This window comes from Etheostoma cragini, chromosome 11, assembly GCF_013103735.1.
Source record: "Etheostoma cragini isolate CJK2018 chromosome 11, CSU_Ecrag_1.0, whole genome shotgun sequence".
Lineage (NCBI taxonomy): Eukaryota > Metazoa > Chordata > Actinopteri > Perciformes > Percidae > Etheostoma > Etheostoma cragini.
Window position 1 is genome coordinate 16,780,427 of NC_048417.1, and position 21,393 is coordinate 16,801,819.

The following is a 21,393-nucleotide window of genomic DNA, read 5'->3' on the forward strand; positions in this document are numbered from 1 at the left end:
AAGTGTTGACGCATAATCTTGCCCCAAAGAACGAACACATAATTTATGCAAGAATTTAAAAGAACTCGAGTCGAACAGGGATAAAGTAAGAGGTAAGGTTTTGTTTCCTGTAACGTTCCAGGAATAGTTTTGTAACAGCGACCCATGGGGGCGGTTGAAATAGAGAAGAAGAAGTGTAGCTCCCATCTGATTAGTTTAATGGCACACGGCAGTCAACATTAGCTCAACTGCGTGGCAATAAGGAAATACGAGCTGCTTTGGTGATAATTAATAACGACGCCAACAACACAATCTTACGTAGGTTACTGTCAGATGACAGATCCCCTGTGAGATGGCTCCAGAACCGGAAAGCGCCGTTGCTTAGCAACCAAGGGTCTAAACAAGCGCGAGCTGCATCTGAGTAGTTTAATTACGTGATCAGCAACTCGGCATACTTTATGTTAATTAAACCTATCTTTAAAATATCGCTTGCTCTTTAAAAAATAACCATTTAATTTGACCAAACAAATGGCGGGCAAGAAGAAAGAAGCGAGTCTGCAGGTTGGACAACACTGTCGTCTGTAATGTTAACATGAGTCCTCAATGTTTCACGGTAACTTTATGAAGCCCTGATATTAATTCGTTGTTTATTTTTGCCCAGGCTTCTGTCACAAACCAAGAGCAGTGGGAGGAGATGCTTGCAACCAAAGGCTTAACAGGTAAGAATTTTAGAAATAAAAGAATTGATGATATGTCAAATAACAAAAAGAAAATGTTTAAAGTGAATACAAACTGCCACAACACTAGGCATCTGTTCAATTAGTTACCGTTGTAACGTTATAGTTGTAACTTTAAATAAACAGTATGTGTGACTAACCTGGGTGTTATTTATTGTATGCTGCTGCCCCACTGTGTTCATTGGGATAACTGCACATTAAATGCTTGTACCACTCTTCCTCACACTCACACATGCACACACTGTCTATAGTTGTAGATGTGTACCAACAGTGGTGTGGACCCTGTCGAGCTGTGGTTAGTCTCCTACGAAAAATAAAGAACGAACTGGGTGATGACCTATTACATTTTGCCACAGTAAGCCCCAAGTAAACTTCATATGTGAAGAATTTAAATTCAAACCAATATTTGTGAGGTGGCAACCTTAAACTTGTGTCTGTGCGTGTGTGTGTGTGTGTGTGTGTGTGTGTGTGTGTGTCTGTGTGTGTGTGTCTGTGTGTGCGTGTGTGAGTGCATGTGCGTGTGTGTGTGTGTTGCAGGCTGAGGCAGACAACATTGATGCTTTGGAGAAGTATCGAGGGAAATGTGAGCCCACCTTCCTCTTTTATGGGGTGAGTGTGTGTGTGTGTTCATGCTTGTACAGTAAATGTGCGTGTGTATGTTAATGCTTCAGTATACATGAGCAATCAGCTATGTGTGTTATGCCTTTTTGTCCTTTTGTATAAAAATTCTGTCTTAATAATTTCACTCTGTGGTTATTTCTATCTATATTTTATATTTTATTTTCCTCTTATCCTAACTATCATGCTCAGAGGTGTGATGTAGGGGAGGAAATAGGGCCATAAATAGAGCTGTGATCACTCTGCTGGTGATGCAATTTACCGCCCGTTAATTCCTTTAGGTTATTAATCCTGTTTTATCAGAATTCCTATCCTTGAGCCTATTTTGTTGTTGTTGCAGACTTTTTAGCCAGGCCTGCTTTAGTCAAAGCATCTCTGTATGTCACTGCTTGTCAAGTTATATGTGATATAAAGAATGGTTAAAAAAAACAAAAGGTCCATGTGTTGAATGAACAGGGTGGGGAGTTGGTGGCTGTGCTGCGAGGGGCCAACGCACCTCTTCTTCAGAGGATGATTGTGGAGGAACTTGCCAAGGAGAAATCGGTCCTGGAGCAAGGTGGTGAACGCAAAGTGGTGAGCAGTAAGATACTCGGCACACGGTACAGTTAACCCTTCATACATACACTCATTTTAGAGCTGAACAATAGTTTTATCTCACAGCAGTTTGATTTGTTGTAGTAGGAAATGCAGGTGTTACTAATAACACCAGCCACGTAAGTCATGACAATTTTTACAGGATTAGGCTCTTGAAGGAGCTAAATGAAATTCAACCGTCATTGATTGTATTATTTACACCTGTACTTTTGCTACTGTAACATGTAAAAATGTATTGCTGGATAAGAGGCCCTCTAGTTAATTATGTTATTTATAAGTTAATCGGCTAACTACTTAGGCTAGTGATACTTGTTTTTTGCATTTTATTATGTTGTAGAACAAATATATACAAAAACGGAACCAAAAGACAACAAACTCAAGTCAAAAACACCTACTCTGATACACCCCCGTTGCTAGAGTTGCAAATAGTTGTCCATGCATGGCAAGATGAACTGTATAGACAACCGCACTATTAGATTGCAGTGAAGTCCATTTGTTTACTGATAAATGGACCCATTTTTCAAGCAAAAATGACAAACATGCTGTGTGACCATTTACTGCTTTTCTTGTCTTGAAAGAAAAGGAACTTTCTTTGGACTGTTGGTGGAACAAAATGTAAAAAGAAATAACCATGGGAAACACTACAATTACAGAAAATAACTGGCATATTAATCAATATTAGTATTAGTTAGTAATATCAGTAGTTGCAGCTGTATTTTATTCATTCATGAAACTAGGTATGCAAGTGTTTGTACACACCCATGTTTGACGGATTAAGTGTTTTTATTTGGTTTTGTTGTGTCCGTCAGGTTGAAGATGATGGTCTGGTGGATGGTGAGAAGAAAGACGAGGAAGGGACGCCACAGCAGTCAGAAAATGAAGAAAGCATAATTGGTAAGGTGGAAAAAAATGTAATGCTATTAGAGCTACGTGAGCATTATTGCTGGTAATGTTGTTACTGCATTTACCTTAGTCATTTACCAGCATCATCATGATTCCGTTCACCATTTAACCTGCATTTTCGTTCATCACTCAAGCGGTTCTTTTCTCTTGTAGTTCCTGCCGGGAAATCCTACACAGTTGCCATTATCAAACCAGATGCTGTTGCTCACGGCAAGGCAAATGAGATCATTATGAAGGTACACAGAGACTTACACTGACAAGATTGTCTCAAACCATCCTTCTGACATTAGTTCATTCTCTTAACATTACTCCCCTGGCTAGATTCAAGACGCTGGGTTTGATATCCTGGCCCACGAGGAACGCACGCTAACTGAGGTTGAGGCTCGGGATTTTTACCAGCACAAAGCAGAAGAGGTGTGGTGAGAATACCTAAAAAGATGTAAGAAAAAGCATTTGACAGATACAGAAACATTAATTGGCATACTAGTCAAACTGCTGATCAGTTTAAATTTAAATTCTGATATAACATTCTAATCGGAGAGCAAAAATCATTTCAATTAGTTTGCAATACATCACACTTCCATCTGCATTTTTGCACAGAGCTCAAAATAGATCTGCTGTGTTAGCAGCTTTTTCTTTTCTTATTCCCGCTGTTTGTGATAAGTCTAAATGCTTAGAGATTCAGAAATACAAAACATGTGAAGAAAAGGTGGCTAGGTGAAGCAAAAATGTTGATGAAATAATATAGTAGTATGGTATGAACCGTACTACTATATACTACTTTGTCACCTTGTAAATCTAAGTCCTGATTTATGACCGAAAAAAAATTCTAGTTTTATGTGTTCACTGTACATATGTGTATGCTCCTGTCTCTTTCTGTGTGTGATGGGGGTTTGTAGGCTTGCTTTGAGGACTTGGTGCAGTTTATGTCCAGTGGTCCATCCCGTGTTCTGGTAATCTCTCAGGTTGAGGGCTCAGCTAATGTGTTGCCAGCATGGCGTGAGTTCATTGGCCCAGCAGACATAGAGGAAGCCAGGACAAATAAACCAGAAAGGTTAGTTACTGAAATTACACACATGCTACATTTAGAAAAAGAGTTGAGAAAACAACAATGGAATTTAAACTGTAAGATACAGTATGATGAAAAGATCATTCTTGTGTCTTTGCATATAAGAAGACATGTTGATAGCATAGACATTTATTGACGCACCATTGATTGCAACAGTGTGAAACAATCTCAGGCTTAAGTCTGGGAAAGCAAATGGACAGCACTTTCTCGCTTGTTCCGTCAGACACACCCAAACATTATGCCTCTCTCTGGTTGAGCACCAGCTGAGTAACCATCTGCTTTCCTCTCCTTTCTCCCCCCCTTGGTTTCCTGCAGCTTGCGGGCACAATACGGCACACAGACACTGTTCAACGCAGTGCACGGTAGTGAGAACAGCGACCAGGCCAGCAGGGAGCTTGCCTTCTTCTTCCCCAACTTTAGGACAGCCTCTATAACAGAGCAGGATGGGGAGGAAGCGCATGTGGAGAGGACACTGGCTCTTATCCGGCCTGACGTTGCCAGAGAAAACAGAGGTGGGGCTTGTGCCAATTACACAAGCACAAGTACACATGCAAAGGTGGTTCATATTAACATGGTGTTACCGCAAGTCCAGTTTAGATTTTCTTAATTGATCACTGCAAACCAATGTGTCACACTTTCAAACTACAATATGTCAATATATCTATATTAAAACTGTGTGCCAGTTTATTAAGTACAACTAGGTATCTAATAAAGTCTAATACAATGCAATAAATAAACACTGCTAAAACAGTTTTTGAACATTATAACTTTCATGAAGGTAGCACATTTTTGCAAGCATGTTGTATTATACCACATTAGCTAGTTGTACCCAATAAACTAGCAAATGAATGTATATTGTATATCTATTGTTCTGCAGAGGAGATCTTGGCTCAAATCCACAAGTCAGGCTTCGTTGTGGCTCTCCAAAGAGAAGTTATATTAACAGAGGAGCAGGTCAGACAGTTTTACTTCCAACATGTTGAGGAGGACTACTTCCCTGCATTGCTCCGAAGCATGACCAGGTAACTATCACATGCTCTACAAAAACCTAATGAGAAGAATGTTACTGTAAGTTTACATTTATATTTCCAGTGGGCCAGTGCTAGCTTTGGCTCTGGCGAGAACGGGGGCTGTCCTTCATTGGAAGAACATCATTGGTCCTTCTGACGTTAATAAAGCCAGAGAGAAGAGCCCTGAATGGTAAGTGATGTGTGGCTCAATTTCTTTACACAGTTAAAAAGAGGTCACTGTGGAATAATTAGCAAAGATGAGTTTCCCTGTTATTATGCTTCTCATCCTACAATCACACAGAAAAAAAACTAGATGAAATTTCCGACAGAACTTTATCTCTAAAATGTATCTTTGTCGTGTGACTACACTACTTGTAGTGTCATTCAGCCTATGATGCACAATGTTCACTCCAGTTTCAGGGAATTCTTAAAGGCAGTCTCAAAATTATAGAAAATCACTAGCAGTAGAAGCAGACAATGCAGAATGAGCCAAAGTGAGAAAAAAGTACAATACAGTACACTACTTCGTCCAAAAATAATTCCTAGAAAAATGTTAGCTATTAGACATAGATGGTACATAACAGTCTAATCATACCTGTAAAGCTGCCTTGTGTATCCCTCATCACTCAGTCTAAGGGCCCAGTTTGCTGTGGAGAACGAGCCCATCAACCAACTGCATGGCAGTGAAAACCATGAAGAGGCAGAGCGAGAGATCAACTTCTTCTTCCCTAAACAAAAAACACTGGCAGTGATCAAACCTGATGCCATGGAGGAATACAGAGGTCCTTTCTGCTCATTTTAAACAATGTAAAAATGTACTTGTGTTTGTTTAGATGTGCACGAATAATAATATAATCTTCATAATGAATTTTCTATTCACTCTTAACAGAGAAAATTTTGGATGAGATCAGAGACAGTGGTTTCTCTGTAACGCAGCTAAAGGAGACGGTGCTATCGAGGGAGATGGCTGAGAAGTTTTACAAAGAGCACAGAGAGAAGCCTTTCTTCAACCAACTGGTGGAATTCATGTGTCGGTAAGTCAACACCTGTCCTGAACACAGCAAAAGGAGAAGAGCAAAGTGACGGCAGCAGACCTGCCCTAATTCCTGTTGCTGCTGGAAGTTCTAACAGCACTTTGTACAGTAATCTTAGCTGTTTAAAATCAAGGCAGCCTCAAGCAAGTGGGCAGGAAGTCCATCTCAATTTCATTCTTTGTTCCACCGCACATCAAGGTTTTAGAGTTATCTCTTGCTCCGATTAGTCCCTTCACTTGGTTGTTACACAACTGCTCGGATACATGGCCAGAGAGATGTGCGCAGCTGGGCACTTTGTCTTGAAAAATTTACTTCACTGTAGTTACATTTGTGAAATGTGTGTTCGTATAACTAAGATACCACTTTACATCCTACAATGTACTGTATTTAAGGATTAACATGAAGAGCAGTGTTTTTTTTGATACCCTTAATAGAAGATGTCCTGTTGTTGCTGTCGACAATTTAATTGCATTATCTGTAATAGAATTCAGTGTAAAAATTGTCTTTTGTCATGTGTGTTAATGTGTTGCTACATTTATATCTAAAGCATCAATGAGCACACTTTAGTAGATTGTTGAACATAGATGCCATTGACCAAAATTAATTAGTTAAATTAATAAACAAACACACAAAATAAGAAGGTGGGCAGGTTCATCACTCTTTCCTTCTAAGTTTGAAAGGTGTTGAATACACTGACAATGAATGGGTAAGGTTCATAAATCCTACAGTTTGTGTTAGCAATCACTGGCCATACTAGCCAAGCATGTATCATGAGTATAACATAATCCAACACAATATATTTGCAGTAGCACAGTCCCCTGAATACATAGTCAGACTTTACTAGTCTGAATAGTCAGACTTTACTAGTCTGAATACTCAGACTTTACTAGGAATGTCTTAAAATTAAGTTGTTATAACACAAAATTCAGTTACATGAACATCCTGTCATTGTTTCTTCAGGGGGCCATGTATGATGCTCGTCCTGACCAAGGAAAATGCAGTGGAGGAGTGGAGGGCCACTATGGGCCCCGCAGACCCTGACCAAGCTAAGGTGACCTCCCCAAACTCTCTGAGGGCCCGCTTTGCCTCCGACATCCTCCACAACTCAGTCCACGGCTCCTCCAGTGAGCAGCATGCAGAGGAGAAGATCCGTTTTATCTTCGGTGACATCGGCTCAGAGGCAGAGCTCACCGATGATGGAGAGACTGACACAACCATTTCAGGTAATCATATGACATGTGACATTTCCATCTGGCACACTATCTTGTTCCAAATAAATAAAGGAGATTAAAAATGTACAGTTTTTATTCGTTTTTTTAGCCTATTTCTGCTAGAAACAATATTTCATGCAGCTATATTTCTCATTGTTGAAAAGTAAAATACTGTAAACTTGAGACTTCAAATAAAGATACATTTTATTTGCAGCACAAGCCCAAGACTATTCTGCTGATGAAAACACAGGAATGGCAAGATCTTCAACTGAAGAACTGTCCAATGACCATCATGAAGGTATGAGTAAGTGAGTAAATGATTAAGTGGGTAAATTAGAAGAAAGTATTTCACTGACATGTTAGCAGTCCCAATGCAAGAACTTGATCCTTCAATGTCTGCATTTCTAGACTGAATACGTCATAAACAAACAACGGCTCATGTAGGCACACACAACCAATATACATTTCTTTACACCCCCAGCCCATAGTAACCCACAATCCATCCTGCACCAGTCAGTTTGAGCACAGGCAATCCTCATCAGTTTTGTAAGTTATTGGTCATCAGTCATCAGTAAATATATCACATTAATAAGACCAATGAAAAAGCCTCTGCGAGATGTAAATAATGGAAACTAGACAACACAGCTACTTTTGGTCTTTGTTCATGCTAGAATTGTACTTTGGGAGGAGATGCGGGTTTGGCCAGACCTTCTCTGTGTGGGCATCTTTCAAAGGATCCAGCTCCTGAACTGGGACACTTCAATTACTGCAATACTTCCTGGGATGTGAGAGTAGCTAGCAAGTAGATACGTCTCTCGTCTGACAATTCAGATAGCTTCCATGAGCTCAATTGGGCATCTCTTCTGATTCAGATTAAAATGAGGCCATTGATCTTCATAATCTTACTAACATCAGCTGAAACGGAGATGTAAACTGCTCTTCTAGTCTAGCTCTTTGGCAAGTATCACAGCTTGAAAATGCTTCTTGTAGCCAGCCAAGAGTCTTTCAAATCTTGTTTGCCCAATTGTCCTTACAAAAGTCTTCCAGTTCTTTGAGATTTCTGGGCTGTCTGTCATACACTGCTCTTTAAAGGTCTATCCATAGATTTTCAGTTATGTTGAGGTCAGGAGATTGTGAAGGCCATGGCAAAACCTTCCGTTTACGCCTCTTGATGTAATCCACTGGGAATTTTGAGGTGTGTTTAGGATCATTATCTATTTGTAGAGGCCATCCTCTCTTTAATTTCAGCTTTTTCACACATGGCATCAATTTAGCGTCCAAAATTTGCTTAAATGTTTATCGAATCCATTTTTACTTCTACTCATGAAATGTTCCCTCTGCAAATAGCTGCAATACAACCCCAAAGCATGTTTGATCCCCCCCCATGCTTAACAGTTGGACAGAGGTTCTTTCATCAATTCTGTTCATTAACGTTTGCAGATGCAATTTTTTTGTCTTCTTTATGAACATTATATACATTTTTACCTAGGGCGCCCAAACTTTTGAGCCCCACTGTACCTCTGCTCTGGGAGTCCTACGGCTGACAAATTTTACCAATATTACAGTTTTATTTGTTGCAGGTCCTTTCTGTCTAGGAAATTCATTAATTGGTGGTGGTTGTTATTCAGAAGACTGAAGCTAATTTTCCGCTTTACTTTATAGGTGACCCACATAATTTAAGTCCTTGCAGCCCACCGACAGAAGGAAGTGACGATCCAGACCACTCAAAGTGAATCAGCACCCTTACTTGTTTCTCTTGCATATTTTGTAACATTATGGAAACATTCAAAATCTGGCAATCCTCCTTAAATCATGAAATAAACAAGATGTTATATAGACACGTAGGTGGTGACCACATATTACTTAAAGGTAGTACTTGTAAACCTATCGAGTTCTGTAATACTGCTGACAGCAGTTGACAGTCTATAAGCTTTCTTGGCTTGTAACAGCAGCTGTAAACTGCAGACTAAGACCAGGATCACATAGTTACCACAAAGCAATTGATCACTTTACAGAAGCCTTTAGCTGAATCTAGACTTCAGTTCAGTCTATCTTGGATTGCCAACAATCTATTAATTTTACTACCATACTACTATGCTGTAATTAGGCTTGCATGTGTTTCCTGGTACAACTGAGGATAATACTAGTGTCAATGTGACTACTGTATGTGAGAATGCTAACAATATCAAGTTATAAAATTCACCACAAAGTTGTTGTTGTTGTTATTGATAACTTACTGGTAGATCAATGGGTACTGGGGTTTATAAGGTAAAGCCAGAGTAACTGTTACTATCCATCAAGATATAGATATCAGACATTTATTTATTTTTCTCTTAGTAACAAAAAATGTATAAGTTTGTATATTTCACATCTGTTAGTATCACTGAAGCATTGTATGGAAGCCCATTTCCATCAGTAAAAGAAAAAACAAGTTTAAAACTTATGTAAGTCATTATGAGAAATTTTCAGGAAAAAAATGACTTAGTATCTCAAAATAATGGGAAACTTTCTAAAAGTAACACATAGGCTTATGCAATTTTCTAGAACTTTTTCGTACTTTTTTAGATACTTATTTTAAGAATGTTTGAAATACTATGTCATTATCTTTGAGTGTTTATTATTTTGAGATACTAAGTAATTACTTAACTTCAAGTAAGTCATTTTTTGAGAAAGTTTCTAATTAAAACTTACAGAATTGTAAATATGCTTCCATATATTTGTAAGCTTTTAAAAAGAAAATGCATTTAGTCATGATAGGCAGAAAAAAAGGGAACGGGGACTTTCAAAACAGAGTAATGTTAATATAATTTGTCAACATGGAAATGTTCAGTCATCTGCTGAAATGATCTTTGATGCTCCTTTTGCTGTGGCTTTGTCCAACCACACCGTGGTGTTGACCAGAACTGTTTTAAGGCGGGGTGTTCTCCCAATGGTTCACAGCGTCCAATAAGATGACTTCATCTATGTCGTCATCTGCAGTGAAAGACCTCTGGAACATCTCCATGATGCTCCTCTGGTTAGGGTCCTGAACAAAGCCAAATAATCTGGTTTATATGACACCTTGTTTAAATTTAGCGAAGTGAGTTCTGTTGCACAGTTTAGATATGTTAATGCTCATGTTAATGTTTCATCTATTTAAAAACTGTTAACAGGATTATGGATGTATTTATATACAGATGCAGAGCTTACCTTAGAGTGGAAGCTGGCATTCACCGCTTTGTCTGAGAGGTTTGACTCAGACAGACCAACTTGCTCCAAGACATTCATTTTTTCCTGGATCATTGGCCTGGATCAATAAAAGAGAAACATCTTTATAACAATAGCGCAGATACAATACAATTCACTGCTTGTCACAATATGCATATCAGACGACTCCCATAAACTTCAACTCCTACTGTTACAGTTTTGGCTCAGTAGTGAAAGACTGATGAGTATTTGATAATAAAACTTTTTAAGCCTTTTTTTACTCCGTTTAATTGGGTCATTTTGACCACTGATTGACACATACCACAGGTGATCATCAGCTGTTCCCTTGGCAACCAGGTAGTGAATGTTCACATTGCTGGTTTGTCCAATACGGTGCACCCTATCCTCTGCCTGAACAAGAATCTACAGAAAAAAAAAATAAATAAAAAGAGCATTTGAGTTGCGTTAGCATCACCAAACCTTCTTTCAGCTGCAGTAAATTTTGATGAGTGTTCTGCTCAAGGAATAATATAAATAAAATGTAAAGTCATTATTCAGGCTTGAAGCAGCCAAAAGTTGAAATAAAAGCACTATTAGGATTCCTCATGGCTTTGGTTACTGGCACCGAGGTGAAGTACAGGAATCACTTTCTAATGAATCAAGCCTTTTTTTAGATTTGTTCCCCTTTACTCCTCAATTTTAGTATGCCCTTTTTGATTGTACTGTGATGGTCACATCTCTCTCACTGCAAACTCCACGGTTAGCATAAAGTGGGAAATTCCCATGATGCCTGGATGAAACAAAAAGCAGCAAAAAAAGTAAATCCCAATGTACGTATATGAACAGAATGACAGTACTATCCTCCCTTGTTCACCTCATTTCCTGCCTTCTAGCATGTATACAAAGTTTTCTACAATTCCCTACCAAAGGTCACACAGGGCAGACACTGCAGGTGCGCAACTTTGATATGACCAAAGCATTGCCAATTTACGTAAGTGTACGTAAGTACGTATTTGGATTTGTAGAATTTGCATTAATTTACCCACCTGAGGTATACAAGATAGATAGATACAACATTTGTTTAGGTCACCCCCAACTCCTCATGAGAAAAATCTGTCTATCTACACTTTTTACTTTCAAAATTGAGTCCCAAATGAAAATACTACAAAATATATTGTGTTCCTAATAAAAGTAGTCACAATGAGTACACATTATTTTGTGACAATAATTTTCCATGGCTTACCCCGGGGTTCCAGAAAAGCTCAGCAAAGACCACCAGGTCAGCAGAGTGCAGGGTGATACCCATGTTAGCTGCAGTGATAGACAGCACAGCCACACAGGTCTTAGTCGAGTACTGGAACTTCTCACACAGCTGTTGCCGTTCAGCTGAAGGAGTGGACCCATCGATACGGATGTGACTGACATTCTGTATGAGAAATTAAACGGCCAGAGTGGATTTGAGAAGCGGGCCAATACAAATCAACAACCCTTCCTTGTTAAACTTATAATAACAAAAAGTAGTAGTAGTACTAAGCTCAAATTGTTCCCTACAGCTACTAATAAGAGTAACTCCCACAAAAAAGCCAGTCTGGTTTAAAAAAAAAAAAAAAGAAAAGAAGAAAAAAATAAAGCACTCTACGTCAAAATTACATTAGAGTTGGATGGACCAAAGTTTTGATACCGATGACTCTCCTCCCCAATTTATCACGGTATACAGTATTACCACGACTAAAATGTATCATGTAAGGCTCAGACGGCGTCACCAAACTGTTGGCTTGTGCCTACACCGTTCAGAAACTGAAGACCAAACATTAAAACTGAAACACCTCTCCCTTCTCATTAGGTTGGAACCCCAAATGCTGCCAAACTGCAGAAGTTGTGTTCTTCTTTGAGACCAGGTCACTCAGTGCACAACTTGCCATCTTGTTTGAGTCATTTTTGTGCAGTCTATTATCAGTACATCTGACTCACCTTTTTTACTAGTTCGGTGACAATATGATCCAGGACTAACTTATGATGGGCGAACACTAGAAACCTCTCCCTCCCACACTCCAGCATGTCTGTGATGTACTCCCTGGCAGTGACAGAAACAACATAGCTCTGTTTCAACAAAAGCAGTGAAATATTCAGTCCTATGTGTACTTATTAAAACTCTTATCTTAAATCCAGTGCAGTCACAATGGCTTGACAAAAGGTTCAGATTCATTTTACATTTTAATCTCAGTGCTCATCACATTTGAGCTGATTCGACATGCTGATCCCAGACCATTAGAGGGTCTGTACTTACATAATGGCTTGCAGCTTGGCTTCAGCTGTGTGGTTATAAAAGATGAGCAGGGCTTCCTTCTCTTTCCTTTTCTGAAAAAAGCACAAGATAAGAACAGAGAAGAAATACTGATTGATGATTTGATAAGACTGCCATTACTGGGGAGCAGAGTGATAATTAACAATCACGCTAAGCTACATTCTCCCATCTGAATGTATAAATACTTCAAAATTGCTTGGATAATTTACAAGGTCAGATTTCTGATATTTTCAGCCAACATGACATCTTAGTCTTACATTATATTATTATATTATATTTATGTGTCATTTTGTCCAATTTAACCATTTTCTGGAAGGATTGATTCATTTTGCACTCATTTCTAAAATGGGAAGGCTGTATATGTTATGTATAATGTAATTTCAGCAGAGGCTAGTTTCTTAAGGTTTTTGAATACTTCCATTTAAAAACAAACACAAATTTTGTGTCTTTTCTAGCTTTTCCCAAGACTGAGGTAAACATTTGTAACTTACATTGCTCTGTTCACTGGCCAACTGCTTGGCAGCAGCTGACAGAGCAGCTTTTATGCGGGCGTTGATACCATCTATGGTCACTGTGACGACCTTGCGTTGTTTAGCAGGAAGCTGGGAGAGGACGTCGCACTTAAGGCGGCGCAACATCAGACACTCCTCCAGCAACAGCTTCAACTCCCCAAGGTTAGATGAGCCTGAGTAGTCCCACCCCCAAGGCATCTAGAGAGGAAGGAGATAGATGAGAAGAATTTAGTAAAATAATAGAAGATGCTGGGAAAAAAGAATGGAGCCAACATACTTATATGAGGCTCAAGAGCAGGTAACAATACCCTTGGAGTGTCAAACGTCAAGGTTCTTGATAACTATACACATGGATTAGATTTAATGCAACTCCAGCCAGAGACTGAAAAGACCGAAAAGCTCAGGTTTCCGTCATAGGAAGTAAACTGGGATAACTCCAGCTGGTCAGAGTCTCTAGGGGGATACCATGTTGATGTGACTTCCATGGTAGAAATAATTTTACAGAGCAAAGCCTCCACAATCTTTAAAATGAGTCATGACCAAATTAAGAATGTAATTGGCCTTTAAATCACATAACGTGTTCCCTACTTGAACACACCAAAATGATTTAAGGAGATTAGGTTGCAAGAGCAGAGCAACACAAGGAGAAGCATGGAGACAAAAAAAGAAATCAGTGGAGGAATCTGCTGAAACCCAAAAATCTGATTATTTGTTCATCAGATGATTTATTCAGTGTTCACCATCATACCCTGACTTAAAGTTTCAACTTTATAATCATAATGTTCTTAGCAGACCTGTCAAATTGTCCCACCCCAGAGCAAATACTTGACATCTCATTCAAGGAACTGTAGCCTATAAATATGGCTGAGGCGGATAAATAAATATTCACTAAACCAACACCTAAAGCCTTCTATGTTCTGAGGTCTACTAGAATTACAGCTCGACAGTATTAAGCATCATACTTGGACAGACAATTGTTGAGGCTTAAGCTACCTGTGTGGCATTGCAGTAGCGCATCCCAAACTCATGGAAGCGAGGGAAGAGTGTAGGTCTGACTGCCAGAATCTGGGTGTAGAGCTCAGAGGGTCTGGACATTGCAGGGGTCCCAGACAGAAGAATCACTCGCTTTGCTGCCTGAGAATAAAAAAAACAACTCTGATCAGAGCACTGCTGAGGGAGTCTAGCTGACAAAGCAAAAATTCAAACCAACATCGAGCCAAATGCTGAAATGTTTTGGCTTCAGCTGGTTTGTGGATCTATGTTACCAGGCAACATACATAAATGCAAAACAATTTCTCCTCTCAAAAACAGTAACACAGGGAAAACTGTCCAATAGTACAGGGATCCTATTGGAACCTGTGGCAGATGGTTGAAATGGTTATTCAACATTTTTGAAAACATGTAGGGCAACAACTGCCTTACAAGATTTTGTGTTGAGCGGTTTAATACCAAGTAGATATACTTGGCCCAAAGATCAGTAATAATGACCATATAAATTAAATGTATATCACATGCTCTATGTTACAGTGCTTGTCATGTAGCAGAAATAACTGTTCTGTTGCTCAACCGTTGCCCATTGAAAATGATGCTTACTTTGGAATGGATTGTGGATACATTTTGGTTTATTTGCACACATACTGTAACTGCAAGGTCCAGCCTATGTTGTTTAAGGCTTTGACAGCCAGTTGTATGTAAATCTGGATCTTGTTCTATGAGTTTTAAGGAATTATCTGGACAATTTTACTTGCACAACCTGGAACCCCCACAAATCTGATTTGTGACCTAATGTTAGAGCTGGGCAATATATAGAAAATTAAATATCACAATATGTTTGACCAAATACATCGATGTTGATATTGCAGCGATATTGTTGAGTTGACTATTGGTGCTTTCACAAAATATTTACACAATGAGAGTTTAGATAAATAATCATCAATAGTGTGGGTAAAGGCAAATAATAGAAGAGCTAAAACCATTTGGTAAGTTCAGAAAATGACATCACTTTACTGTCATGTAGCCTTTAAAACCAGGACAAGAAAACCCTTACTCTATGTCATATCACAATAATACAATATCCAAAACTCAAGAAGATATCTAGCTTCATATATCGATGTCCATATAATAGATAAATTGCCCAGTCCTACCTAATGTAAAGGGTTCCCAGGTTTTACCAAGCAAGGTTATACCTTGCCACCCTCTGAATCTGCTTCTTTAAAACGGACAGGTAAATGTCACTAACGAGTGAAAATATAACCTCTTTGGCGTATGTCCCAAAATGAGTCCAAATCCAATTAAAACATGAAATAAACAAAAGAAGAATAACCACCTTCAGCAGAGGCAAGGCTGCTTTACAACGAGCAGTCTTCATGTTCTTCAGAAAGTGAGACTCATCCTGCACAGAAAGACAAAATCAAATATGTTGTCTATAAGATACAGTTATTCCTTTTTAGGGCAAAAAAAAAACAGCCATTTCTAAACACTGCACAGTTCAATCACACAGCTAACCATGATGAGAACATTGAAGGAGTTTCCTGGCTGCTGCTTGTCCATCCTGCTCAGCAGATCGTAGCTGATGATGTTGACCAAACCGGAACGCAGATTGTCTTTGGCCTTCACCACCACGTTGATGCGTTCAGGACTCAGGGAGGGGAGCCAGCGTCTGAAGGCCTACAGGCATAGATACGTACTCATATAAGTCAGAGATGCAGAGTGAAACTAAATTGTAGAGATGTAAAGATGCATTGATCAGTTGTCAACTATTAAATGACTCGCCAACTGTCAAATATCGCTAAAAATAAATCGATTAATCAGTTTGAGTCCTTTTTAATGAAGAATAAAAAGGTAAATAATAAAAAGTTAGTTTCTTCACTCCTCTAAATGTCTTTGAGTTGTGGAAAAAACAAGACATTTTAGTATGTCATCTTGGACTTTGGAAAACACTGATCAACATTTTCCACCATTACTGACATTTTATAGACCAAACAACTAATTGATTAATTAGCCAAAAAATCCACAGATTTTTCGAAAAATAAATATAATAATTAACTGCAGCCCTACAGAATAACAGAACTGGTGTTCAGGCTGTACTTTTCCCCTACCACTGGGAAAAAAAAGTCTGATTCTGTCATTTTCAATGGCCACCACAGATAAATTCAAAACTTTTGTGACTGACTGCTACTTATCACTTACAATTTATTCTATTATACAATCTATTACCATCACAGTGATCCCATTTAGAAACCAACCAACCATGCAGATGGTTGGTTGTCCAAACAGCCCCAACAGTTGAGTGTTTTAAGTCTTTTTATTCTTTGGCTTTTAACTCCATGTGTTGTGTTGTCCTTTGATGGCTCTCACTGTTTTATTGTATTTCAGTATTTATTATTTTTATCGATTTTTTATCTTTTTAAACCAGATGCTCTTATTTTGTTTTACAATATTTTACATTCATTGTTTTGTATGTTTGAGTTTTCTGTGCAGCACTTTGGAAATTTTTTGTTAGTAAAATGTGCTATACAAATAAAGTGGATTGGATTGGATTGGATAAGAAAAATGTTCCCTGTGGCCCAAATGTTTCTGACAGTTCACTTATACTTGCTTTTGATTCGCCTGTCAACATGGATTAAACTCATTAGGTTAGAGCTCCTGTGTTGTGCAGTAGATGTGGCCAACTGCACAAGACAAACAGTGCAGATAAAAGTCGAGCCAGACGACTAAGTGTCCTTTAATGGGCCAACATCATGCGACTAAACCCTCCTCTGCGATTCCAACCCCTGATTGGCGGGACTGTGTTTGATCCAAAATATCTATTTAGAGAGACGGTTGTCTTTTCTAGGTAATAGACAGAAGGCCAAGTAAAGCTCTTCTCAAAATGTGCTGCTACAGCCTGGAGATGCTGCTGTGAGTTAAGCAGAGAAGAGATGCAACCAAACATGACACAGTCAGAGAAAAAGGGAAACCTGAGAGGAAATTTGAATATATTGAAATTGTGAAAGGACAACAGGGCCAAAAAGGCGCCAATATTTTAATGATAACAAGTGTGGGCCCTTCCTAATGACCTTGTGGTCTAACACCTTTCTTCTGTGAGATCAAATTAAAAAGGCAGAAAAAAACAGGTTAGTCCTGCACAGTATTGGAAGAAAATGACTTTTGCTTTATTTTTACAAGATGACATAAATAGCTCTATTTAGAAATACGAAATCATTCTCAACTACTTTTGTAAGAGAGTGCATCTACATAGAAAATAAAAAAACTAAAATGTTCTTATGTGAACCATAGTTTGTTGAAATGTAATGCTTTACAAACACCAAAGCCATTAAGTGCTGTTACTACACTTCTGAAGTAATTTTGGAGAGGGAAATTAGGTAGAAATACGCTGGTTTACTAGTATGACACCATTGTATTAATGTAATACTATCAATCCAGGCTAAAGTGAATTATATTAATAATGCATGCATGTTGCTTCCTCTAAATTTTAGGTTGTAGTCGACTAGCAAGTCCTTCTTTGGTTGTTTGATAAATTGATCAACAGATTGTGACTGGTGGTTGGCTGTGCATGTACAGCCTGTGTTAAGCTATATCAGCAATATCAGGTGAAGCAAATCTTTATGAATGATATAATTCCATGAAGTAACCAAATAAATAAACTGTTCACATCTCCATTATAAACCAATGCTTTGAAATCCAAATTATCATCTGCACCCATGAGATAAAGAAAATGGAAGCACAAAATTCAATACTGCCATCTCCCCTACTGAAGATAAGAGACCTACAGAGTACAAGCAGTCCTTGGGGAAGAGTATTAACATTCTTCAGATGCAAATGAGCTTTAGCAGAAGAAAACTGCATTAAAATGTGTAAGGGAGAGCTTTTGGCAAAAGAGATTCAAAGAATATCCTTAAGAGGGTGCCTGCTGACTTAATGCAGACCGATAATGACACCATTAAATGGAAATAAAGTGATAAACTCTAACATCTACCAAGTAATGTACCATTTTTCTTCTAACACGCAGAATGCTTTTTTACCTCGGCCCAGGTGAATCGCACAGAGGAGGGAGCCACCACCAGCAAGGGCCACTCGGATCTGTAGTAGGCTGCTATACAGATGGCCTGCACTGTCTTTCCCAGACCCATGTCATCTGCCAGGAGGAGACGGCCTTGTTTGGACACCGCAAAACTACAGGGAGACAGAGAAATGCTAAAAATTAAAACCTACAGCAGGACAGTGAGTGGAAATCACTCTAATCCAACCTTATTTCTGCAAACTTGAAGCCACAGCACAGAGCAATGGCACAAAAATAATGGTTTATTATAATATTATCTCTTCATTTTATTACAAGACTAGTAAATTATAGATAAATAGCTGTTTCCTTATATTAAGTTATTGGCTACACCAAGCACAATGAGCACCAATAGCTGCCCCAAGGTACCTACTTGACTCCTTCCCTCTGGAAGGGCATGAGGCTGCAGGTTAGCGAGGGGTCGATGCTGGAGAGGTCTGCTTCAGGGACGGCTGAAGACTTGGCTTCAGTCCCGTCAAACCTGGAAGAGAAAGCCTGGACTACTGCCCTAGGCAGAGGCTCCACCTCCACTGCTGCTATCCCACCGAGGAGATCCACTGGGTATGAAACACAGCCCAGTCAGACAAGATGGCAAATATAACAGAGACAAAAACAAGTAAATTAAGCAAATGCTGTAACTCACAGAGTTTCTTGTAATCCTCAATTGAAAAGCTCCACTTTCTCGTTTTCATGTCTGACACAACAAGTAAATAATTGATCCTGTATCAGAAGTCATTAAATGCAGATACAACATAAGAAAAGACTGTCAGGAAGACAAAAAAAGTGAATTGCATAACTTTACCATAGCTCTTTGTTGGCATCTGCTTGAATGCTGCAATGATGTCGACATGGTAACCGACGTTAACCTCAAACTTCGTCGGAGACACCAGGACGCACTGGCCCTGGACAGTGGCTCCAGGTTTCTGCCAGCCGTTACACAGCTTCAGCAGCGCCCCCAGCGTCGCACCGTCACAAGCTCGGCTTGTGGCAGCCGCGACGTCCATTGGCTCCATTCCCTCCAGAGGCCTCAAAGACACAGAGGCAATAGCAGCTGCTTCCACCACTGCAACACAGGGTAAAGACAGAGGACATGCAGCAGCAGCAGCCCAAAGAAAATTCTGCCATGCCTTCAATTTAGGCTACTACAGTTAGGAAAAAAGGAGTGCATGTTCCCACGAATATTGCCCTTATGTTCAGACTTAGCTGGCGATAGTCGTCCAGGCTGAAGTTCCACATCTTTGTGGCAGGGTCTAAGACAGAAAAGAACACTTTATTATTGTAAAAAACAGTACACACACAGAGATACACTTACAAAACCAGACAAAAATCCCTAAATGGTGAAATTTGGTGTTCCTATTTAGAAAATCAATATTGGGTAGGACAAAAGATTTGAGTGTCTGGCCTCTTAAAATATAATACGGTCTGATACACAGCCTGATTTGGTGCAGAAGGGTGCATAACCATCGTCTACTGAGTTGCTGTTGTTTTTGGTGTGATGCAAATACGTAAAATTACTCAATCAGCTCGAGAATGTTGACAGTATTTGTTGTCTGTCTTGATATGGTTTCGAATATCTTTCTCAATTTTCAGACACTGATAGGCTTTATGGTTAATTACTCTAAAAGAAAATGTTGCTCATGTATTTATGATCCAGTGTTTGCCATATTTGTGGTGGGGCTGATGAAAGTATTGAGCATCAAGACCCAGCTGCCAAACAACATAGTTTCACAGGCACATACTAACCATAGTTCTTTGAGGGGATGGATTTGAAAACAGCAATCAGCTCTGTGTGGTACCCCACTTCTACTCTGAAGCGGCCTTCTGTGTGAGCTGCACATTTCCCTCTTACGGAGATGACAGGCTTTTTTGCAGGTACAGCATTCAAAGATGATGAGTTGGAGGGCAGCTGTGCCACAGGACTTTGGACAGGTTTACTAGTTTGCTTGTAGAATGGGCCTACTGCGCCGCCAGAGCTATTAGACGTGAGGTTAGGTTTGGGGTGAACAGGTTGTGGCACACCACAGCTTCCTCCACTAGACACAACAGGGCTGCTCACATGCTGATTTCTTGTGTGTGGAAGTGGGTCAATGACTTTTATCTACAAGCAAAGACAAGGAATTGGCAAATAAGTTCTTATTTTTTCTTCAAACAATGCATAATTGAACATTACAGCAAAAATCTTACCTGTCTCGTAGAAGCATAGTTACTCTGGTAGATTTGGTTGCTAGTAGCAGATAACTGCTGCTGCTTTGGGCCTTGCTTGTAGTTATTCAAGCTAGGTGAGTCTTTTTTGAAGGGCGGGACAAACAGTTTTGGTGCAGAAGCTGTGTGTTGAGCCAGGGTAGCAGGATCCGAAGCAACGCTCTGTTTAGAGGGCTGTAACGTTTTCGGCACTGAAGATCTGCTGCTGAGGCCTGACGAGGTCTGGGTATCGCTGCTAATAGTCTGTCCAAGTCTTTGGGCTCTTCTCTCCAAAGCCCTCCGTCGGTTTTCCTCAATCTTTCGCTGCTGCTCTGCAGTCAGCTGAGTGGACATGATGAACTTTTCAGCAACTAGCGTTACTCGCTAACGTTACCACGAAGTCATTCACAAATGTAAACGATTATCAGTCACACTCCGAGTTGGCCTGACATCTAGTTACCTACAAGCAAGTGATCCATTCATCTGGACTAATGTCAGCGGTACAATTATCGTTCTTCTAAACGTTCGTAAACTTGTAACGTTACTGTAGCATCTCCTGCTAACATCAACTCTGCCAGCTAGCTAACGTTGCTAGCGTGGCAGCGCCAACAACATAAGCGTAGCAATTAATCGTCAGCACTTTTAGACATAAATGAGTATTCATTCGTGGAAGAGCAGATGATGAACAACCGTGTGATCTAAAGACGGTAAAGTTTGTACGAACGAATCAGGGAGAAACAGCTTAAGCTAATTGACAATTTGCAAGCTGATGGTCTGCCGCGCAGGAAGTGACGTATAAAAACACGAGGCACGTGGAGGTGTTGGTTGCTTGGTGATGTGAAGATATGTTGTATGTGTATAAAAACGTCAATAAATACTATACAACGTATTTAATAGCTTTAATTTCTAGAAAATCCGTATTCATGTAACCTGGGGAGATATCTTTGATATTTTAGCTTGAAAGAAACAGTAAGAAAGAAAGAACATAAGGAGCC

At 39.4% G+C, this 21,393-nt stretch overlaps 2 protein-coding genes across 6 annotated transcripts; one reads left to right on the forward strand and one right to left on the reverse strand.

Annotated features, from left to right (window-relative positions):
• The first annotated feature begins 204 nt into the window (after window positions 1-204).
• nme9 (NME/NM23 family member 9) lies at window positions 205-9,579 on the forward strand. Of its 2 annotated transcripts, none has more exons than XM_034886556.1 (17): window positions 205-540; window positions 641-698; window positions 968-1,071; window positions 1,254-1,325; window positions 1,791-1,907; window positions 2,738-2,822; window positions 2,985-3,067; window positions 3,153-3,245; window positions 3,731-3,885; window positions 4,216-4,412; window positions 4,778-4,922; window positions 4,993-5,100; window positions 5,541-5,692; window positions 5,800-5,944; window positions 6,905-7,167; window positions 7,370-7,453; window positions 8,818-9,579. In XM_034886556.1, the coding sequence occupies exons 1-17, from the start codon at window positions 508-510 to the stop codon at window positions 8,886-8,888; spliced, it is 1,965 nt and encodes a 654-aa protein (XP_034742447.1). In that variant the 5' UTR covers window positions 205-507; the 3' UTR covers window positions 8,889-9,579. The 2 variants fall into 2 exon arrangements, with proteins under 2 accessions (XP_034742447.1, XP_034742448.1); XM_034886557.1 differs by having other exon boundaries at window positions 7,370-7,463; window positions 8,818-8,923.
• A 139-nt stretch (window positions 9,580-9,718) lies between these two features.
• Window positions 9,719-21,200, reverse strand: smarcal1 (SWI/SNF related, matrix associated, actin dependent regulator of chromatin, subfamily a-like 1). Of its 4 annotated transcripts, XM_034886528.1 has the most exons (18): window positions 20,641-21,200; window positions 20,402-20,592; window positions 19,961-20,315; window positions 19,417-19,467; window positions 19,020-19,280; window positions 18,861-18,911; window positions 18,591-18,774; window positions 18,183-18,333; window positions 15,664-15,825; window positions 15,485-15,550; window positions 14,152-14,292; window positions 13,138-13,356; window positions 12,629-12,699; window positions 12,313-12,415; window positions 11,585-11,767; window positions 10,664-10,764; window positions 10,345-10,441; window positions 9,719-10,180 (listed from the first exon to the last, which is right to left on the reverse strand). In XM_034886528.1, the coding sequence occupies exons 1-18, from the start codon at window positions 20,750-20,752 to the stop codon at window positions 10,064-10,066; spliced, it is 2,616 nt and encodes an 871-aa protein (XP_034742419.1). In that variant the 5' UTR covers window positions 20,753-21,200; the 3' UTR covers window positions 9,719-10,063. The 4 variants fall into 4 exon arrangements, with proteins under 4 accessions (XP_034742419.1, XP_034742418.1, XP_034742420.1 ...); XM_034886527.1 differs by having other exon boundaries at window positions 20,402-21,200; XM_034886529.1 differs by lacking the exon at window positions 13,138-13,356 and having other exon boundaries at window positions 20,402-21,200.
• Window positions 21,201-21,393: the final 193 nt, after the last annotated feature.